We start from the raw sequence: 24146 nt of genomic DNA on the forward strand, positions 1-24146 counted from the left end.
TGGTGGCATTTGAAAAGACACCACTGCCATTCAGCAACGCACTGGGCCAATTTCAAGAACAAAGGAAATTACGCTACACCACACAATCTGGGCTCTCTTTACTGGGCGGCAGGTCTGGCTGCAATACTTTGGCTTCAATGGAGGTTGCCTGTCAGATTAGAGTAGCCACTAGATAGTCATTTGTGTAAAACGTCCAGTAAATGAAATTATGCATTTTGTTTATTCAAAAACGAAAAATCTTGAAAATAGCCCAGGAACTCATCCTGCATATGCAAATTCCACCTGACAGGCAGTGGTTAATATTAGATTATATTAGTATAATGCCTCACCCCCTACAGTCTCTTACTCAGTTGAAAGCCTTCACTTGGTTTGTTCATGTACATGTTTTTGCTATTTTAATAATTTTTGGCATGCCAAAAAGTACTGTATTGTAAAAATTGTACACTAGTTGTCTGCCCCTCAAAAGTACTATAACAATAGCACCCGGAATTCAGCATTAGTTTCAGAGATTTCAAGAGTGGGAATGGGTAGAACTCTTTTGATCTTTTTGATATTGAATGAAATTTGAAGAGATAATTAACTTAACCCCCCAGGGTGTGAGCAAATCATACTATAATTGGACATCTTAGGACTTTAAATCTGTTCAATTGCAGGTTTTGGTGGGTGAGGTGTTACCAAGCAACTACATGTATGGACTGTTTTAATGTTTTGTGTGGGCATTCTTATTTTGGGAGGTAGCATTCCTCAACTCAGAATGATTGCCAGTAGATTTCCTAAACCTTTTATCTTCGAAAATCTGATGAAGTTTATTCTAGCTTTGGAAATATACACGTATGACAAAAACTCTGAGGTTTTTGAATGGTCAGACTTAGGAATTTTTGGAGAACAGCTTTCTTCCATGGAGGCAGCATTGCCCCTTAAATGAGAATGTTGGCTTAGTTTAAGTCCAAAGCTCTTGATCATTTAAAGGAAATGTGAATTAGTCCACCACTCCAGTTCCTCTTCTGCAGATGTTTGGTTTGCTTTTAAGTTTTAAACTCATCATGTACATGTATAGTATCATAAGGCACACGTTAAAGGCTCCACTACATGTAGTACAGTGTACACCGTTCAAGTATTGAACTCATAGGAATGCCCACTGGTTGTGATGCATGCGTGCAGATTTGGGAGGTCACTGGATGGAGACTAATATTTCAATGATAACTGTTACCTTCTTTTGTTCTGTGCTTGTTGGAATTTCAGTGCAGAGTCGTCACCATCCTGAGCATTATTTTGTTTTGTTTGTGCCATGAGGCTTGACCTACATTGTTACTGCATCTGCGGTAGTAATTTTGCTCATGATCTTGTTGCTTAGTTGTTTCAACAACTCTTGCTTCCCCTCATGGATTGTCCTCTGATGATTTTGGTGATGGTTTTGATTCCTTTTGTCATCCAAGGCTTTTCAGTTATGAAGCTTGGCTGTGATACAAGGGGAAAAGGTGTTTATTTACATACTGGAGTAAATTACAATTGCTGCCTTTCTAGTTCCTAACACGTATGTCCATGGAAAATGACAATGCAGAATCTGAATTCCTGTACCTGTACATGTCGGTTCAAATCTTAGTGAGTATAGATCTTCCATGTGTTGTGACTTTTTGTATTTCAGTGTTTAGACAGCTAAATGCTCACTTGAACAGTGCTTAGGAAGAGTGACTTTGCGTAAACATTTCCAGTGTTAGTTAATGTCTTATGAAAGATACATGTAGCCTCAGAGTTCTAAAGTTTGCATTCATGATGTTGCCCCAGATGTATTTTTAAACCGAACTTATGTAATGAACACCTATAGAGTACATGTATGTCAGTGATGAATTCCTGTGACTTAAATTGGATGAAAAGAAGTACATGTACATATGTAATAATGTCCTCGACAAACCACAGTATTTTTAATTAATGCTAACATAGATTTCTAAGTAATTAAGATTAATTACCAGTTAACACAATCTTGTTCTACAGTTGAGGAGCCTATATTCACCTGTTGCATAATAGTTATTGTGAGACCCGCATTGTTGTGAGAACATAGCTTTACATTCTCGTCTAAAATTATAAACTAAAGGAATTGTTCACTCAACACAGTGTTGGCCACAACATATCTTCCTGTTATAAGCAAATAGTATGTGTATACCGGTAGCTTCCCTTTTGATAGAGCTACCCTCAAATTTGGACACGGCTAACCTCTGATGGCCCACACAAAAGTATGGGAATAATGAAGACATGCTTCTGTTTGGCACTTTCATGATGAGACCAATAATATCCTGAAGCATTTTTGAGACATTACTGCCCCTTATCCCATTGTGTCACTTTGTTTTCAGCTCAAGCTACTGCCGCTGCTGCTGCTGCTGCAGCGACTACTGACCCATTACAGCAGGCTTACACTGGGATGCAACAATATGCTGGTAATTCACATTAATATACTTATTAACTGCAACCTTGGGCATAAATCTTCTTAGGTGTCAAATGCTTATCTTATGTTTTTGGTGAAGAACAGAGATTTACATCTGTTTAATGTGTCTTATACGAGAAAAGTACATTGGCATACATTCGTCAGTTGTTTTGGTATGGCTGCCCCCAGTTTGGCAACTGAATATTGTTATGTTGTGTCCATACATCCATTCCAGATTAGAAACTTATCTTTTGAATAAAAGGGGCTTATGAATTTTTGACAAAGCAAAGTTTGTTTGGGTTATCAAATGCTCAGGAAATCAAAATCACCATGATGTGTATAACCTGCATTCTGAGTGTTTCCCTTTCATTTTGTTTTTGTTTTGTAGGTTTGGGGCATTTTGTTTTGGTTTTCTTGTAACTTTGGATGTGTTTGTTTGCATATTTGTTTGTTACTTCATCTGTTCATTTGTTTGTCCATTCCTTTCCCCTTGGTTTGTGCTTATTTTCGAGGCATTTTTTGCAGACCTGCCTTACAAATGTTTAGGCATGGTGATTTCCAGGCCAACACTTGCGTACAAAAAATAAAGTTGAAAATTAAAAAAAAGAAATAAATTGTGCATTTTGTTACATGTATGCTCATTTCCTTTCATGTTTCACCTTTAAGGCAGTTCTCACTGGAAGTGAAATTTCAAATTGCAAAAGTTTTCCTTGAGTCAGCGCTTAACCACCGGTTGCACCGGTGAAATGGCACCATTTTTATAGCACTGGAGCCATATGCATGTTGGAAGCCAGTAACAAAACAACAGGCAAAAATTTTTGAAAATGATTGAAACAAGCAAGATTTTCACTGAAGATTTCTGCAAATCAAGTAACAAAGGCTAAAGTCTATCTGCAGAATTATTTTCTGTTATGGTGATTTTTGGAGGTCAAATCTCCCGGCTTTGTCATGATTATGGTGTAAATTTTTTTGCACCAGAATTGCAGAGCTGGTCCACATGGCCGCCTGTGCACAAGAAACCACGGAGAGAAGGCTGCATATTTTTGCTATCATAAGCCCAATTTTCCTCGACTTTTGAGTGATTATAATCAGTCCTTGATATATTTCTTTTGTCTAAAGCAAACTTGTAACGTTTGGTTGAACCGCACACAAATCAGATGCTAAAGGGAATGTTTAGTCTACCTGATTGTTTAAGAAAGCAGTATTTGTTATAGCAGTGTGCTACTGTATTTTAATGTAAAATAAGTAACAATGTGATTGAGGAATTTTTAGCTGTATGAACCAGTAGTTATCATTTCATTAGGATAGTACTTTTAAGTACTTAACATAATTTTCCTCAGCACCGTTGTGTTGTGAGCATGGGATTTGTATTTATACCCCAGAGTCATGTTAGGATTATGGTAAGATGTGTGACACATCAATATGTACTTGTACTATTATCCTGTAAAACAAATTGGTTCTAATTATATCACAGGAACAGTTTTTTTTTCTCTCTCTTTTGGTACATGTAGCATGCTGTTGCATATTTCACTCTTCATTCGCTTTATTTGGTATTTTTTGTGTCTTCTTTACTGCAATTGTGTTTTGTGCTGATCATGATTTTGTCAAATTATTGATTGCAGTTTAAATGTGCCCATGTGGATTGTTTTCGTTTGGCATTTTTCATGAAGAAAATATTTAAAGTTGCTGAAAGAAAACCAGTTATAAGAGTATCAAAACTGATCATTTACTACAAGGTATTTGGCCAAAAAATCTCAGAATCTGCTCCAAGGGTTTCATGTATTTGGTTGGTGAGAATGAAGATAATACTTTGGTAGTATTCATGTTTTACCAAGCAGTCCCAAAGAACCAAACCTGGCAGATATATTGTAGATTACTTGCAATGTTACAGCAAAGTGTTATAGAAGTGGAGCTATTGTATGGGAAAGTGCCCATTGGGGTAAGATTAGTTTAATGCAGTCTTGAGATATGGGGAATGTAACCCCAGTGTTGATCATAAATCATAAGGTCATATTTTCAAAACAAGTTAAGGCATGTGTTTGATTTTATCAACATAATGGAATGTAGAAGCAATCTGTTGCACATCTAGCAGAACTATATTATTTGAATCTGGCCTAAATTAAGGGATAATCACATTTGAGTGCTGCCTCAGAAATTAGTTAGGGCACTCGTGGTTATGACCCATGATACAACCTACCGAGAACTAATTTATGTCAAACGATATGTGCAAAGCAATCGTAAGTTGTTTATTTCTGAAAATTAGGCTCTGCATTGATCCACCCTGTGCTGATAGTGCATGTTACTACTCGATATTTACCATTAAACGTATTGGGGGTGTAGACTCGCACATGACTTGGCTTATTTGGGTGTTTAATTATAATATGATTGACTTCTTGTGTTTCTACAGCTACCTATCCTAATGCCTATGGCCAACTAACCCAAGGATTTCCTGCCCAGCAGACAACAGTCATGCAGACCCCTCAGGCAAGGGAAGGTGAGTGCATGTACAGGAGTGTAAACCTCATCACTGATGACCAATTTTTGGGAAATTCATTTTTAGTGAGCTACGAAGCAAATGTGAGCCTATATAATACCAATTTCTGTCTGTCCATCTGTCAGGCTCTCTGTCTATCAGGCCATCCTTCTGCTCAATATTAAAATCTTTACTTGTGAGTTAGTATGTATCATTTGTGCTTGTTTATTTCCATCTTGAGTTTACTAAAATCAGATCTTTTTGTGGAATCATTGCTTTGAAGTGTTGTTTAAGGAACATGTACATATTTAATGAAGAAATTGAACCCAAAATGTTAGTCTTGATTACAACGTTTGCCACACATGTACATTTGAAAGGGAGACAGGTATGGATAATTGGGTAAGGGAAATGAGTAGATGGATGATGGGATGGGATCGGGTTGGAGCAGGAGATGGATGGGATGATGGGATGGGGAAGCAGAGATGGAGATGGATAGGATGATACGATAGGGGAGGAGAGGGGAGGAGTGATGGGAGGAGTTAGATTTAAGGATTGGATGGCATGACTGATTGGGGGAGGCCGAGTTGGAGATGGATGGGATGGGGAAGGAGGCAGAGTTGGAGATGAATGGGTTGGTAGAACGGGGGAGGCGGAGTCAGAGATGGATGGGATGATTTGATGGGAGGAGTTGGATTTAAGGATTGGACGGCATGACTGATTGGGGGAGGCCATGTTGGAGATGGATGGGATGATTTGATGGGACGAGTTGGATTTAAGGATTGGATGGCATGACTGATTGGGGGAGGCCGAGTTGGAGATGGATGGGATGGGGAAGGAGGCAAAGTTGGAGATGAATGGGTTGGTAGAATGGGGGAGGCGGAGTCAGAGATGGATGGGATGATTTGATGGGAGGAGTTGGATTTAAGGATTGGATAGCATGACTAATTGGGGGAGGCCGAGTTGGAGATGAATGGGTTGGTAGGATGGGGGAGGCGGAGTCAGAGATGGATGGGATGATTTGATGGGAGGAGTTGGATTTAAGGATTGGATGGCATGACTGATTGGGGGAGGCGGAGTTGGAGATGAATGGGATGGGGAAGGAGGCAGAGTTGGAGATGAATGGGTTGGTAGAACGGGGGAGGCCGAGTTGGAGATGGATGGGATGATTTGATGGGAGGAGTTGGATTTAAGGATTGGATGGCATGACTGATTGGGGGAGGCTGAGTTGGAGATGGATGGGATGGGGAAGGAGGCAGTGGTGGAGATGAACGGGTTGGTAGGATGGGAAAGGCCGAGTTGGAGATGGATGGGATGATTTGATGGGGGGAGTTGGATTTAAGGATTGGACGGCATGACTGATGTGGGGAGGCGGAGTTGGAGATGGATGGGATGGGGAAGGAGGCAGTGTTGGAGATGAATGGGTTGGTAGGATGGGGGAGGCGGAGTTGGAGATGGATGGGATGATTTGATGGGGGGAGTTGGATTTAAGGATTGGATGGCATGACTGATTTGGGGAGGCCGAGTTGGAGATGGATGGGGAAGGAGGCAGTGTTGGAGATGAATGGGTTGGTAGGATGGGGGAGGCGGAGTCGGAGATGGATGGGATGGTGGAATGGGGGAAGGCGGAGTTGGAGATGAATGGACTGATAAGATGGGGAGGCCGAGTTGGAGATGATGGGGTGGGGCGTGAAACCTACATCATTATGTAGTCATTTATCAGCTTATTTTTAAAATAGTGGCAAGCTTGCACTTTGATAGCATCTTTCCTTGTTTAATTTCAGTGCAATTTGTAATGTGCATGGATTTCTCTTAATATGAACTGCTTTTTAGGTAAAGAAATTTAGATTCATATGAAACAGCGAGCCATGGTGACTCCACCATTCTAGTTATAAAATGTGCCCAATAGTAAAGTGTTTTCTGGACTGATTTATTGTGTTCAGGGACAAGGCCTGTTCTGTGCGAAGACAAACTTTTATGCACACGTTCATTCTGCACCAACTTAATCAGAAGATTACACAAAAATTCACAGCTGGTTCAGTTGCAAGTATTTGCATGCAGGACTTCTACCTTACATTAATTACTGTGATGTTGTTTGTGCAAGCCAAACTGAGGCACCCTCCAAATAAGGATTTTTCCACTTGCAGTTGCAGAAAACTTCAAGCTTGAAAGGACAAACATTTGATTTTTCCCAATGTTTTACAACATATTCTCTAGATATTTCCAGCAACATTTCGTATCTTTCATTTACTTTCTGACAGTTGTGCACACAGGCAGATAAAGAGGGGGCTAGTAAAAGCCTTGAGTTCTCCCAAAAGGAGCATAAAGGTTCCATAAAGAAACGTCATATTTCCCCCCCCCCAAAAAAAAATGATTTTGACACCCACCAAAAAACTTTGGTTCGGGATCTGCCCTTGATTGTTTTTTCAGTTTTTGAAAAAGTACAATTTTTGGTGATGGTGATGGAGTAGTGACATCCATCCATCCCCAAACCCTACACGTCTGCTTTTATTATTAAAGGTCTTACAAGAAGAATCTCAAAATTACCTTGTTTCATTCAGGTGATACTGTTGGTTGAAAAGAATGATAATACAAAAACTTCAAATCACTTCATCATGTCATCATGAAGTGACTCCAATTTTTGTCTACAACTGTCCCAGCTCTTTGAGCATACCAAGTTTGATCTGTGTTTAACTTGTAGTTCCATAGTTGAAAAAAATGCACCCTCAAGGGCATGTCACGTGACTCATGTTGATGCCATAATGGCATTATTGTTTTAGTGCTATAAGGTCTTCTTTGGGCCTTGCTTGATATCCAAAATTGCAACTTATCCAGAGTCCAATACAGAAAACCTGTGTATAAAGTCGTTGGCATTTGGGATAGAAAAACACAAACAGAAAGGCTTCTCTGCAACTTCATGTACATGTATGTTGAAAAGCCAACTCTACATGTACCTGTTACAGGGTAATTGGGGAAAGCCTACCTTAGTATGCAGTCTACCATTACTTGCTACATCTTTTGTGGAACATTGAGTAGGCAGGCCAAGTATATAAGACATACAGGGGGATGTGACTATGCATGCGATCTTCATCAACTTCATGCACACTCTTGTGTGATTGCCCCTGAAAGTTGGTTAAGCAATACCATTGCTGTGACCCCAAAATGACCAAAATGCATCCCTGTTGCATTCATTCTGCCACCAAGTAAATGTCTCACACTCCACATTCAGTTTATAGTTAATAGTTATCATTATCTTTGTAGGAAATGTAGGAAAATCAATTAAAGGAACAGAGAGGTTATTTAGTTTCTTTGTTTTACTCTCAGCTGTTGTGTTACAGTTTTGTCATCACTTAACTTTGGAAGAGAAGTTTAGAAAAATACAAGAATTGTTGAAATTATGCACCTTTCCATTTTGTACTTTTTGTCTTTCTTACCAGCGTCCGTGATGTCACCAGTGCGCTTTTCTCTTGCTGGTCCTGAAGGCTGCAATTTGTTCATTTATCACTTGCCTCAAGAGTTTGGTGATGCTGAATTGATGCAGATGTTCCTTCCCTTTGGCAATGTCATCAGTTCCAAAGTGTTTGTTGATCGTTGCACTAATCAGAGTAAATGCTTTGGTGAGTTTACAATGTGTCATACTGTGTTAATCAGTCTACCCAAAAATATTTTTCAGATCTAGAAATGGAAGACTGCATAAAATGGCTACCATCATGAGGGATTATTAAAATGACACTGATGTGCAATACATAGGTGCCTGCAAATGAGTGATGTTAAAAAACCCACATACATACAACTCAACATTTTATTGTGAAATGCACTTTGCTTTTAGTATGTCAATTAAAACATCCACACATAGTGACAATATAGTCTCAATAGTGACCTAACTGTTATTTTGAGACACGTATATATTGTATGTGTATCATTTATTATGGCCTTTGTTGCCATGAGAATGTAGCTGCATACAAAGTAACACTGTGGACTTTGTGTACAAGTATATGTAACCTCAATGACAAAGAAGAGGCTAGGTCGACACAAAACGCCATCAGGTGGGTAGTGGGAAGACTCAGAGATGATACTTGAATATACTGATGGTAAATGTAACCTAGGATCTTGGGCAAATGGACACGGCATGTCTGCAAAGCAGTTGAGATTCAAGAACATAAGTCTAGCCTAAACTGAGATCCTTGTCTGGATTTGTTTGCAGTGCATCCCTGTACCATTCTTGATTCTTACCATTATAACCCACTGACCCACACTATGTACATGCCTTGTGTTATGTGCCTATACTCATTACGCAGCATGTATAAACATATAAAGACCTTTTCACACTACAGCTGCTCAACCTGGGGCGAACCCATCACTGCCCCAGGTTGAACTTTTTATATTCAACCCCACGTTCAGTGCGGCGTCGTTTCGCACTTGTCTTTTGCAAACCCGGGCTTATTTCAACTTGGACAAGTTCAACCCTGCAATGAAGAGGAGCAGTTCACACTTGCCATGCCTTGAGCCGGGGTGAGTGCAGTAATCTGCATTCTGCGCATGCGTGACCTTTACAAATTCCACAATGCAACGTAGCATCATTGCTGCTGACATCCCGTACGAATCGCTCTTAATGTTTTTTATGCAATTGCGAAGACGAAAATACTAAGAAAATGAGGCAAGGCAACGTCAGTATGTGCTTGAGTCAAGACAGCAGATAAATTGTCTGCCAGCGAGGCAACATTGAGCTGTATCAGCCAGAAGAGGACGTGAATTTTGGTGGCGATTTCAGGCCAAGTCAGTCTCACGATTGTGTTATGTTTGTCATGGCACTGTTGACTATCGTCTCAAGAATCAGCCTCTCCAGCCAGCAAAGGTCAATTTGGTGTACAGAAAAGAGTGATCATTGGTGGGACCTTATTGCGAATCGGGTACAATGTTATTACATTTCATTGTGACAGATTTTCGGCATACATTATTTTTACTACATCTTCTGTAGGTTAAATGTGAAGAAAGAGATTTTTTAACCATAACCATAAAGTGTAGTGTCGTGGTACATCATCACTGATCATGTGTCCTTCCTCTGTGAGTTCATTATACATGTCACTCAAGAAATGTCATTTTATTTTTTCTTAAGTTCCAACATAAATTTTTACATAATTCAAATACAAAATGTAATTGAATTTTATTTGCATAAAAAAATGACCAGTTCTCACAATTAGATTTTAACGGTAATAACTATTAAAAAACTAGAAGTGGGTGTTATGCCGATGCAAACATGTGAATGATGTAGGCCCCTGCTTAACTTTTTTTCCCTATGTATGAAAGGGGCCCAGAAATACTCTTTTTATAATACCAAATAACAACTTGCATCGTATTTAATTTTTTTTTTTAAATTTTCATCCATAGGCATTCACTAATGAGGCATATGGTTGAAGAATTTCTGCAGATGCCCCATGCTTGTCATCATCTGTTGCTGGTGTGTCTGGCTCTAGTGCTGCCATGTCGTGCAGTATGGGTGGCTGGATGGTGTGCAGAAGGCTATCACATGATCAACCAAATCATAAAATGGAATTTTTTTACCGGACCCTCCTGTTAGGTTTCTGTTATCTGGCATGTAGGAAGGGGGGGTTTGGCAATAGCCCCCCCCCCAAATATAGTGGGGGGCCAGGCCTCCCAATTCCAAAACAAGTTGTGTAATTTGCATTCTCAGAGTAGAGAGTACTTGTAGCCGTGTGTTAAAATTTACTGAGATCACATCGGAAAAATTAGAAATTTTAGAAAGATCTTATTCTTCCGCCCCCTTCCCTGGAGAGTCATCTTCCTACTTGCCTGGTTATGGTCTTTGGTTTTTTTATATTCCCTCTTCGGATTCTTCAACTTTTCACAGCACTGAACAGGTGGGGAATCCAATAAATTCCTATCTAATCCAGAGTTCGCACATGATTTGATCATTAAAATCATGGAGGTGTTACAATGGTCAAATTTCAAGTTTTTATTCTTATTCATTATTTGAATTTATTTCATTGTGTCAACATGTTTAATGCTGATGAAACCCAAAATCAGAAACTCTATTATCTACCACTTAGGAAAAGAAACAGCGACTTTGCTTCAAGATTCTCACTGGAAAATGACTTTTAGGGAGGTATGGTGGCCACCGTCTTTCTTTTCTCTGCTGTCCACTCAAAAACAAGATGACAGCCTAACTTTATCACTCAAACTTCCACACTCGAATATCATTTCCGATTAATGTCAGAAAATAAGTAGGAGCTTAATTTATACCATAAATATAAAATGTTTGCATGATGTGTTCAAATAACTTGAAGCTTTGCTGACGCTCGACAATGTTGACGCTGACAGGTAACCTGTCAACAGTCCTCCCCTTTTTAATAAAATCTGGTGTAAGTTATCTCTGACATGTTTTTTTATTAACACCCCTACGACATCTACCTGGTGAAGCCTTTCTTTTGCAGCTCGGCAGCCATATTGACAAACACTTTGGAATTTCTCGTTGTGCCATCCAACTGTCCGTGGATCATTTCATCATTCTTCTTGATCTTGTCCTCACTCCTCTTACTTTGTTCCTTCAGTCCGTTTTTACTTTTTCTTTGAACTTTCACTCTCAGCCACAGTTTACTATTAAAAATGTATAATACAACCAATGAAAGAAAGTTGACAGTTATAAGGCCGGGATGCGCTGAGCGGAAACCACGTAGCAGGGATTGTGCAGTGTCAATGTACAAATGCAGCACATTTGTGGAAAAATGTACCCACATCGTTTTGGTTTCGGCACAGAAAAAGTGCTCTTTGCCACCTCAATGTTTATACCCAAACATCAAGACAAATTCCCATGACACTCACCCCGAGGCAAATTCAACCCATTTTTCTTCACACTACCATTTTCAACCTTGGGTGAGAGCTTCAACCCCGGGTTGAAAAATCTTACCCCTGGTCCTGAGCAGGGTTGACTTTAACTCGGATTACAGTCAATCTCAGGGTGACGCAGCGTTGGCGCTGGGTTGAAAATTTTCAAGTGTGAATTTTAGGCGATTTTCAACCCCACGTCAACCCTAAGATTTATCTAGTGTGAAAAGGCCTTACATGTACAAGACTGATCTTCAACAGAATCAATAGGCCATGGAGGTGTATGTGTATGCATGACATTACGGTGATTTGGTGTGCTCACTACAGGCAAATTTATGCATTACGGGACACCATATTCAAACAAAGTTCGCTCTGAAAAGAAAATTAATATGTTGAAATGCACAAACAGAATAGATTAATTCTGTTGAACCAAATATCTTTTAGTCCGAACTTCAAGAGCCTGACCCACCACTGAGGCAAGCTCAAAGCCAGGTACCTATCTCCTCTCATTGGGTCACTTTGAAATACTTGAGCTAATAATCATGGGTCATTCTATAAATCAGGGGTCCGGTTGTTTTCCTACCCCTGTCACTTCTGACATTATTTTGTAAGTTCAGAACACAGATTCTAATTTCAAAGAGTGATAAATTAATGCAAATTACCTGCCAAACAGAAATAGTTTGAAATCAATTTCAATGATATTTCTATGTCTTAAGTTACACAGGTCAGGTGTAACAGGCACAATAATGTCTTAATTTTGGACCCTAAATTTATGTTCATTTTCATGTTCAAAATGATGTCAACAATTATCTGACAAAAATTATTGTATGTACATTTATATTTCCCCTTACTAAGCCATTGTTGATCAAAGTTTGATACATCGTGAGTTGATACATTATTTATTGATGGGTGATACATAATTTGTTAATAATTCTACTACATTGTGAGTCAATGGGATTCTTTGAGACACTGGTGGCAGTCAGTCCCTTTTCAAGGTGCATATATTGCATATGCTCAAAACTATGCACGCATGCTCAAAACAATACGTGCATACTCAGCTGAAAAAAAGACTGGTGTGTTTGTTGCCATCAAGCATCTCAAAGTCTCCTGATTGGTTATACATTATTAGTTGGTGATAGAGTATCAGTCAATTGTGATACATTATCAGTTATGATATCGGTGATACATTACCCATTGGCTACTTTGTTGTAATTGTAACATTCTGCTCCTGGTGGTGAATCAAAGCCGTGTGATATGACTGAAACAGTTTGTACCCTATGACATCTATTGCACAGAATTTTATCAAACTTGAAGTTATGTAGTAAAGAAACCTTTCAAGTTCATGTTTACATATCAAAGTGTCATGGGAGGGCATGGCATACAAAACACATACATGGTTGAAGATGTCACTAGCTGTTGACAAAGCCCTGCGCTACATGTTGTAATTTACCGATTTGATATTCCTTTCCACTACTGGCAGCGGTATTTCTGGATCTTTTGTCTTACTGAAATCCTTAGTTGCCACTACAATAACAATTCAATTTATGGTAAGGCCCCTCATAAATCATTAGAGTGTAGTATGCCATCCATGGATGGAAACTCTTTAAAAGTCAACAGGAATCACACAGACACTGTAATGATTTAATTGTCTTGATGTAAAAAGGCAGAACTACAGAGCTTGATTAACAGTCACAACATGAAATTGAAATTATTCAAAGTAGGGCAGCACGATTTGTGTCTAATGAGTAAAGCCACAAGACTAGCGCATCTTAATTGGTTCAAAATCAGGAATGGGATACACTTGAGGAAAGATGCATCAAAGCCAGGTTTATCGTGATTCACAGGGGGGTCATACCAAGTTACATTGACTAGCTTAGGCACAACAGTTCTCACCAATCCCACAGGTTACATGACCATCACTCATTTATGCTACTTGCTTTCAAAAAAGATGTTTCAAATACTCCCTCTACTCAAGAAAAATTCCTGAATGGAATCTCTCGTCAGAAAAATCAGGGTAGCCTCAACTCTTTTCAAGTACAGTCAACCTTAGATGCTGTGGATGTAAAAAATCTAGTGCCATTAGGCCCATATTATAATCTAATTTTGCTGCTCCTACTCTAACTATACTGTGATAGCCTAATAGGGCACTGTGCACAGCACAGAAGCAGTTCAACAAGTCTGAATTGGGCACTACACATAAAAAAAAAAGACCCATATCAGCTAGTAATATGTACATGAACATTACACTATGAGCCCCAAGCTGGACCAAAAAAGGGTGCAGATTCCTTCTAACAGATGTTCCTTTGGTTAGAGCTGCGCTTCGCTGGTTCACAAACAACTGTGAAATGCATGTGAACATTACAGTTGCATAGCTACCAGCAAAATTAAAACTGCGGATTGGGGGGTGCTTCTGCTCAAGGCAGATAGGCTAGGCCAATCTTCACTCTCTGGTCATGTGGTGCAGGAATTGTCAAAGTCACATGCTGTCTGATCATGCAGTGTGGATAGTAGGTGATTGCCAACCCTAAATGTGTCATTCGCATTGATAATGCAGTTGTCAAGGCCATGGCATCGCCATCTGGTTATGTAGCACACATGACAGATGATGACTGCCTTCTGATAGCTCTAGAAGCAACTCTGTGGCACTAGAGCTATGATTAAGCATGTGTCCAGAGCCATTGTGGAGAACATTGGTAACAGTAAACTGTTCTAATGCAGAAGACTTACTTCACCAGATGCAACATTAACTGGGATACTTGGGAAGCCATGTCTTGCAGGAGATTGAGTTGTGTGAGCAAAAGCCTAACTAGTGTGTACGAGCCAGTGTATGAGGACACTTGGGCAATTCCACACGAAAATTGATATTTTGTCATGCTGGCCTCATAAAAAAAATGACAGTAGAAGTAATTAGGATTGATGTTAACTTGACTTCCACTTTCATCTTTTTGTAAAACTACTTACAACTACTGTCACATATCACTGTTACATTAAGGAGAGAAATACATTGCAGATCCGCATGCATGCCATCAACGAAAGGTACCAAATGAAAGATACAGGGTGTACCAGAACCGACACATGTATTGCATAATTGAACATGCCCCTCAGTTTTAAAACTTTGATGCTGCACTTGTTGTCAATTGTTGCTGGTGTTGTGCAGCATGAATTTGAGGTTGCAGAAATAAGGTCTAGTGTGAAGAGGTAAGGAGACTAGAGAGTGTGTCATTTTTGTGGAGGTAGAAGCAAGTTGTGTGTTCTTTAACAATTCCACAGATTTCTTGGCCAGACTAAGATGGGATGTAGTTTTGGTAAAGAGGACAGATGCCAATGATTTAGGCCCCTCCTTTCCTCTGACACAGAACCCCGTAAATACATGTACTTCTTGCAGTTTGTCCCATATGACATGTCTCTTAGCATTATCACAGCAATAATTCTCATCACATCCTTGCTGCCCTACCCATTGTCCTAAATGCACAGTACTACTGCACAGGATTCAAGGCTCATTTGGATTGTGTAAAAATCTATCCTTTAAATGTTCTTATACTCAGTATAAATATTACCCTTAGGAATCAACACCACTATGACGTATTGGCAAGTCAAAATACACAACAAAGCACAACATAACTCAATAAATCCAGCCTGCCATTGCTTTCATAACATTCATCAAATCAAACATTCATCATCAAATTGTAACATGACAGACATTTTGTCATATGTGCATGTTATATTGTACATCTAGGAATTGGTTGTTTTAAGAAATGATAAAAGTATTTAAAAGTAAAACTCCACAGGAGAGTCAATTCCACTTTTGCTTATTATCCATTCATTCCAGAATATTCCTATATTGAAACTAATATCTAATGTGATGACTTTGAATTATTTAGCATTAGCTGAAATACACATAGCACCTGCTCGTGGAATTTGCCAACTAATGACTTCATGCATTTCCCACATACACATGAGTCACTTCCAAGGGCAGCCAAGAAATTCTTCAGTTACATATGTACTGAAATAAAGTCCCCTCTTGTTTTTTTGTGTGTGTGTGTAGGATTTGTGAGCTTTGACAACCCAAACAGTGCACAGACAGCCATTCAGACCATGAATGGTTTTCAGATTGGCATGAAACGTCTCAAGGTGCAGTTGAAGCGTCCCAAGGATGCTAACAAACCCTACTAGCTTCATCCTGGGCCAGTCCTCAATACACCTAGGTAAGATATTGCTGTATCTATGAAGGAAGACAATACCAACAAGTATTTAGTTGTTTGAGATGTCAGTTGCAGTATTAATGTACCAGGAAAAGTGTTAGATATTTTTTCCATTTCCGTTTTCCAATACAATTATATTTGATTAAAATGTTGCAAGGGAGGTTAAAGATTCTTCTTGCTCTGTACTAAAATGCATTTTTCTCTCCTGTTTTTTGGCCCTGCAAAAGGATGTCCGATCATCATTTATGTTAGGAGGTTCTCTGTTGCAAATGATGTGCCTGGAAACCCCCTGGCATAGCAACCAAGTTCCCTAATGACAGCTCAGGTTTTATAACATGCAGTAAGTTTGCAACCCATTGGGCTTGCAGCTGTTGTACATGATGTCTGTGGGCAATATTTGTGAATATACAATTTTATCTTTACATGTGGTGTGAAAAAAGTGCAGTTATGGGACCTTTTTCAGTGTGACTGTCCATGTACCATAACGATAAACAAGGTAACAAATTTCTTGAAGCATACATCGTATGTACATGTACTACATGACTTTCTTCACAGTTAACTTGCATATATTCATTTATTCTCTGGAGACTTTGAAAATGTGTAAGGATTGTCGAAGTTGATAGCAGTTGTAAATGAGTGTCTTCGGAATACTAAAGACAAGCAAGAATCTTTTTATCTGTGGGGATGAGCCAGGACCTCATAATGCTTAGGGCAAAACCTATCAAGTGATAGAGGACATAGAAGATAAAAGTTGTACCAGGACTGACATGGTGGGCCAAACTAATTGTAGGAATAAGCCATTTCACACAGATTACTACAGATAGAATTCCGCAATGTTACATTTTAAGAGACATTACATGGCCTGTTTCTGTGCACTAAATGTGACTGGCTCCACAAAAATGGGTATTATGGGACATTTTTGCAAAATGAGTTACATAAACTTTTGAATAGGTCACATCATAAGCTTTCATTTGGAATAGGTTGAACACTGTAGCATTTTGCAATCTGGAGATATATTGATTTTTGCATAATCATATCATGCACATTAACAGAATTACTTTCAGAGATAAAGCCCTTTAAACACAGGAAGTGGAAAAGAAATCAGCTAAGAAGAAAGTCTCTTGATACCCATAGCAACAGTTAGGTTTCTTGTATGAATTGTGGAAGTACTGATATAGTAGAAGAAAAAAAAACAGGAAGTAAAAAAATTACCCTGTCCGCATAAAAAAGGCCTTGGTGTGAAAAGCACAGTGTCCCTTAATGCCCTTTTTTGCAGAGCGGGTCACAAATGTTTACATGTACATGACTTTGCTCATAGTCCTGTTGCTCTGTTTTGTTACACAGTGATTTGTTGTTTTTTTGGGGTGTTTTGCTGGAGGTTTTGTTTGCGTTTTTTGGGGGGTTTTTTTTTGGCATTTAGAAGGATTGTTTGTTATTGGTATTTGCAGTATCTACACTTTGATCAAACTTACCATAAACATACATGTAGTTTGTGCTTCAGCAAGCCAATGTGTTAGGTCTTCATTTCTTAATTACTAAGTAAGTGTCCAATTAATCATCAGTTGTATTTCAACTTTGTGATATCATTCGTTCTACTTATATGTATGGGATTGGCTCATTGTTTTCAAGTTCAGCTCATTATATCAAGAACAAACAAAAGTAAGAATCAAACCATCAGAAATTTGACCTAAGTAGGAAGCAGCTGGTTCTTCACACTCTGTGTTAATTCCTTCTCAAAAAGTCACACAGAATGGCATTGTCAAATTGATTGTTTTTTTTTCATTTGATTTTTTTTCTTCCTCTTTTTCTCGTTCAATTTTAATGTGATTTTTTTACTCATCTGTAGAAGTTATGGACATGGAAGAAAACTAATTGAGAACAATTTAAAAGAACTCTGAACTGAGCTACTTCATAAGCATTTTTGGTAAAGCTTTTTTTACGGATTAATCAGTATGTTTTTGCATCAAAAGACAAGCATCAATTTTCCTAGGAATTACGTGTACATGTAGGTTATGGGAATTAATAAAAAAGGTTTTAATACAGGGGCAGTTTGTGAACACAATAGCTACATGTAGTCCCAAATACACCCAAGGGGGTTGGGGTTAAACCAGACTTCATCTACACACACCTCATTTCCAAATCAGAATCGTTGATTCCTTGCATGTTTTAAAGCCTTGTCAACTGGGCTTGGGTGAATCCATGCCGGAATCAAGAAGAATCGATTCCAAACTTGGAATTGGACTGGCAATTCCATTGTTTTAAAGGAATCTACTGCTGGAAGTGATTGATTTCATTGTCGTTATTAAATTCCATACAGCTTCTAGCGATTCTGAAAGACTGGTAACTTTGTCTGCAAAATGATAAGCACTGCCACTGCCATACAGTGTTTCCCACTTTGCCTATCAAGCATGCCAATCACATGCACTGTAATTTTGGCTGATTATTGGCTTCATGCCAAAAGATCCCCCAACATGCTGTGAATTTATCTGGTGCTGATGTAAGCAATGAAATGGAAATATAAGTTTTCTGCACCTTGCATTTGTAATCTCAGTAACACTGAGAGGGCCGATACATTTTTGAAATTTGTTCCCTAAGGGGGATATTTTTCTTTCAAAAATTCTTCTGCAAGAACAACAGCTTCACAATTTACATGTATATTAGAAATAAAAACAGCAGCAACTTCCCTTACTCTGTAGACACCAGAAAAAAAGAGCGTCAATTTACTGCTGCCTTACGTCTGAGCAGCCATTTCATCATTGACATCATTTGCTGTGCCCAACACTAATGTTCCACAGTTATTAACCACTACCAGCCGGGGACTCCGAAATCAGAGCCGTATGGTTTATATGCGTGGCCGGGGTCTCCAAACTCGGACAAAGGAAACAGGGCCCTGTAACGAAAGACTGTACTCAAAACAAAAGACCAGGCTGCTGGGCATTACCGGCATTTTTCACTCTCAAAAGTGGTGATAATTCAGCGTTATTTTGAAACTGTATACCAGGGTTTGGGGCATTGAGAGCAAGCGGATTACCACCGGGGGACAAAAGCGCTCCACCACCACAGCGATGAGCCACACAGCACTGCTGCATGCTAATCTGGCCCCTATTGAAAAGAGGTCAGCAGTGCACTGAGCCAGGTTCGTGAACAAAAGACAGTTGTATAACACCGCACAATCTGGGCTCTGTTTACAAGGCTGCAGGCCTGGCTGAAATACTCGGGCGTCAACGAAGGTCACCTGTCAACTTAGAGTAGTGCCTACAGATTACTCTGTGCGGCTATAAACGACTATTAAATGGAATGATGAATTTTTGAAGGATTTTGAAAACGGAAAAAATGAAAGTCATGCAGGCCCAGCATGATCGACATTGAAAAAAGCCCTGGCACGAAGTGGTTAATCCCAATCAGTTTACATTTCTGCCACAAATGAAAAAATCCCACTTATCTCATCAAGTAAGTCAAAGGATACTGATCCACTAGCAATTCTCAAACTTTTATGTCACCAAATTACAGGAGACTTGGCAGGAGACTAGCAGCCTCATGTTGCGGTTGGTATCCAAGAGACACATTGGCAGAATGTAGCATAACGTGTTTTCTACTGATTGCGTGCACTAGCATGTAGAGGGTTTTCTCAGATCAAATTACTATTTGTACCCAAAGTGTTTTTTCTTTGCTAGTACTGCATTGTCTAGTAAACCCAAACCCTTAAGCTTCAGGTCAAGGATCATGTGTAAGGCCACTTACATTTACATCATAATGCACATCGTTCATGTATTTCCAGTTCCATAAGTTTTCCAAAGTTTGGGAAATGTAATTGTATATTCTGTACTTTGTGTGCAAGAGTTAGGCACTCTAAAACCTGGTATTGTGTTTATTATGAGATTTGTCGTTTCTTGATGGCAGTGCTTTTTAAACTGATGTACATGTACTTCAGCTCTTATCCTGGTTCCCTACCCTCAGTAGCCTACATACAGTACATGTACTCCAGCTCTTATCCTGGTTCCCTACCCTCAGTAGCTTACATACAGTACATGTACTCCAGCTCTTATCCTGGTTCCCTACCCTCAGTAGCCTACATACAGTACATGTACTCCAGCTCTTATCCTGGTTCCCTACCCTCAGTACATACATACGGTACATGTACTCCAGCTCTTATCCTGGTTCCCTACCCTCAGTAGCTTGCATACAGTACATGTACTCCAGCTCTTATCCTGGTTCCCTACCCTCAGTAGCCTACATACAGTACATGTACTCCAGCTCTTATCCTGGTTCCCTACCCTCAGTAGCCTACATACAGTACATGTACTCCAGCTCTTATCCTGGTTCCCTACCCTCAGTAGCTTGCATACAGTACATGTACTCCAGCTCTTATCCTGGTTCCCTACCCTCAGTACATACAGTACATGTAGCATTTTAATCTGACTGAGAAGTCTATGCCAATCTGATATTTCTGGAACGTGTTGGAAAACATTTTATATGAAATGATTTCGGATAAAAAAGAAAGTTATGATACTGCATGGACAGTCACAAATGATCATCACTGGAACATCCTTGTGGTTGTTAATCTTCAAGTGCATCTGCTTGCATTTTCTCTATGGTGTCAATTGTGGCAAAGCTTTACTTACAATTTCTGGTTTTTGTGGTGGTACAGTATTCATTTGTATACTTGCATAAGACTTTAGCATGACCTTGTTTGGGAGAGTGGAGATGCATAAGTTATGTGTACATTGTTTAGTTTGATGTGTTTTACCTCACTGTTAAGGCTAATTTGGTGACCATAAGTAAATGATGTTGAGATTGTACCAAGTTTATCCATTGTGATGCCAGGACTCTGAAATGGAAATTGCAAAAGCATAGTATCACCTTCTGTTATTTGTGGTCATCATGTTAGTCTTTAGTATTTTCAAGTGATGTTAGTTGTTCGTGAAATATGACACCAAATTTGATTGAACTAGAGGATGTATGAAAACATTGTTATCCAAATTTAAAACACACACAAACTCTTTGAACAATTCAGAAGGGCAATTCTAAGAAAGTTGTTTTTCGAAAAAGATACTGGAAAAAATAATCAGTACAATTACCTTTAGTTCCAATTTCTTTTCCTTTTGTTAACCACTTGCCTCCGGGGTTTCCGGTACCGGGTACCTTGAGTTTGTACGCATTGCTGGGGGGTGCCAGAAATCGGATAAAGGAGCTGGGCCTTGTAACAAAAGACCGTACTCAAAACAAAGACCTAGCTGCTGGGAAATGCCATCAGTTTTCAGTTGGCATTAGCGGAGATAATCCGTCATTGTTTTGAAACAGTATACCACTGTTTGTGGCATTCAGCACCTACAGATTATCAGTGGGGACAAAAGCGCCCCAGCACTCCAGCGATGAGCGATACAGTACTGCTGCATGCTAATCTGGCTGCATTTGAAAAGACACCACTACCATTCAGCAATGCACCCAGCCATTTTCAAGAACAAAGAAAACTGTGCAACACTGCACAATCTGGGCTCTATTTACTGGCTGAAATATTCGGTGTCAATAGATGTTGCCAGTCAGACTTGAGTAGTCACCAGATAGTCATTCGTGTGGGTGTAAACGTCTAGTAAATGAAGTTACGAATTTTTGAAGAATTTTAAAAATGGAAAATCTTGAAAATCACACAGGAACTCATCCCGCATCTGCAAATTCCACCTGGCTGGAAGTGGTTAAAGTTCTTTTTTGTGTATGAATTAAGATTAATGATGAGGTCAGTAACAATGTGACCAAATTTCCTTTCTTAAACTTAAATTTCGCAAAATTTCCAAGTTACTGCAAGATCCTGACATGATCTGAAATGATGTCTGGTTTTCTTATGTCTCCAAAATGCTCTTTTCAATGAGCACTGTGTTCATATATTTATTCCAACTTGGTTGAATAAATGAAATGTCCAGAACTTTTAGCCCTCAGTAAAATATGGCATTATATCAAACGTCAACAAAAATAAATCTTGTGGTTTATGTCGGACTGGTGATGTCATGGGGAGACATATTCATGGCTGGTTTGCACTGCGGCTATCATCGTGGTTGGCACAATGTCACTGTGGCCTTACAATGCACTACAAAAGAACGAAAGTCCCCTTTTGTGCTATTTGATGCCATGCAGAAATGCACTAAAGTTCTTGGATGTCCAGCCGTAAGAATGCATAGTGCATTGTGACACAAAGTGTTTTGATGAGCTAAAACACAATCATATTCTTGAAGTGAAACAGGTAGGTGTTTGAACATTTTTCATTATTTTTGTCAGAGTAATTTGGAGTACATTCATTCTGAAAGAAGTACGAGTCATTTAAAGTTGGCTGGTATGTAGGCCCAAAAGATGGTTGAGAAAATAATTTGGACCTTGTGGGGTATCATTGCATATTGTACATGTGCTCCTTGTTTGGCAACAGACTATTTATACTTTGCTAGGCCAGAGTAGCGGTATCCAGACTACTGGTTCACATCGGGTTGGCCTTTTGTACATACATGCGTGCCTGTCTTCCGTTAGTGAAATTAACTTTTTGTCACCAAAATAAAAATAAATGTATGTCAGGATCTTGTAGTGAAAGTGATATTAGATACGACCCCAAGACAATGATTAACTATTTGAGGAAAACTGCATCGGACCTACTTTTGAGGTTCATGGCACCACACCATATCCGTCATATTGGTATGAACTGTACCTGTGGCTGTGGTCCAGCTTGATGGCAGCTTGCCTCACAGACAATCAATGGGGCAGTCCCTGTGAAGCAGTCCCCCATTGCTGTCCTAAATTGAAGTTACTTTTAAAGACAATTGATTCATTCAAGCAATTCTCCAAAAATCTTGTTGGCATGTCACTTATCGACCATAGGACAGGTTTGAAATCTGCCTTCATTGTGTTGAAAAATTTTGTTCAGGTACGGTTCAATGTGCTATTGCAAAGAAATCTGGAAACACCAAGTCTGGATGTTTGCGGACACTCCTGTCTAAAACCAACTATGCAATGCCAGGGTGTGTTTTTTGTCATGACAAAAACTTTAAAAATCACCCGCTTAAACTTACAGGAATTAAATGGTCAAAAATGACATTTTGAGCCTGCTTTCACTGTGCAACTCACACATAACCACCCTAGGCATGGAAGGTTATACAGGTATGTACATGTACATGTACTGTATTTACTTCTGTATTTCCTGGTGATGTTTCACAGTCACTTGCATATCATTAAGACATTATGACTGTTTCTAAATTGGCAAAAAAGGTTTCCTAAGCAGCCCATGTTTTTGACATTTTTCCACCAGAAATTGGAAAGGCGTGCCATTTTTAATGCTTATTTCAGAAGATACCATTGTCATTTTAAGAAGGCAAGGTTCCTTATTCATATTTTCTTGCACATTCAGCACTATTTTAAGATTGATTTTTTTTTTATGGTTTCCATGACTGTTTGTCTTCCTTTTGTGACTCATAACGTTAACCCAAAGTGACTCTAAACTTTGTTCCAGAAAGGGGTACTCTTGTGTGGACATGGCTGTAGCTTAGTTCAAATAAGGTTTGCACATTCTGCATTATTTGGCCCTCATTTGTTCAAAAGTCCATACTAGGTGTGTGCAGTTAAGAGGAACACTCCAGGAAATCATCATCAAAATATCCAGAGTTATCAGTCAGAGAGAAAGGAGTATTTTCCCATAGTGTTCTTATAAATCAAAAGAGAGCAAATGAATGTCTTACATTATGAAACAAGCATACATGTATGTGTACACCTACTTGTCATAGGTTGTGGGGGCTACACACATGTTTACATGTAGATGTAGGAATCAAACCATTTGTGGTGACAAATTTCTTTCCCCCTACTCAATTTTCACTTTCCTGGCAAAAGAAAGCATCCTTTAAATGCAGCAGTGTTTGTTTCATTTTTATCAGCTACAGTCCCCCCTGTGGTTTACTTTGCACACAAAACATTTTTTTAAAAAGACTTTGTCACAAGTTCCAAGAAGTTAAAGATGACACAAAAATAAACTCATGATTGTGCTACTACCAAGAGTGTGCAGCACTTTCAAATTTGAAGCTTGATACCAATATATCCCTGATCCCTGAAGTTGTTCACGCAAGTTCATTACTTTCATTGAGAGTAAGCATTTTTATGCACCGCAAAAGAACTAACATTAAAATAAAAATATAGCTTAATTGAACTGGTGAATTGCATGAACCTACTCAAATAATGTGATGAA

General features: G+C 39.1%; 1 protein-coding gene across 3 annotated transcripts in view; it reads left to right on the forward strand.

The window, feature by feature from the left end:
- The window catches only part of LOC110987803 (CUGBP Elav-like family member 3-A), a 100147-nt gene that overhangs the window by 70392 nt on the left and 5609 nt on the right, over positions 1-24146 (forward strand). Inside the window, exons 9-13 of one of the 3 annotated variants that reach the window (XR_002599328.2) lie at positions 2349-2432; positions 4827-4913; positions 8327-8506; positions 15778-15937; positions 16162-16274. Coding sequence is in view for 2 of the 3 variants with exons in the window: in XM_022250894.2 (XP_022106586.1) it covers positions 2349-2432; positions 4827-4913; positions 8327-8506; positions 15778-15905 (479 nt within the window). In the remaining variant the exon portion in view is untranslated. The remainder of the gene's footprint in view (positions 1-2348; positions 2433-4826; positions 4914-8326; positions 8507-15777; positions 15938-16161; positions 16275-24146) is intronic. The other 2 variants (XM_022250894.2, XM_022250895.2) reach the window with 2 other exon arrangements.

This window comes from Acanthaster planci, linkage group LG08, assembly GCF_054643075.1.
Source record: "Acanthaster planci isolate LZ-2023a linkage group LG08, COTS_SCS, whole genome shotgun sequence".
In the NCBI taxonomy this organism is placed as follows: domain Eukaryota; kingdom Metazoa; phylum Echinodermata; class Asteroidea; order Valvatida; family Acanthasteridae; genus Acanthaster; species Acanthaster planci.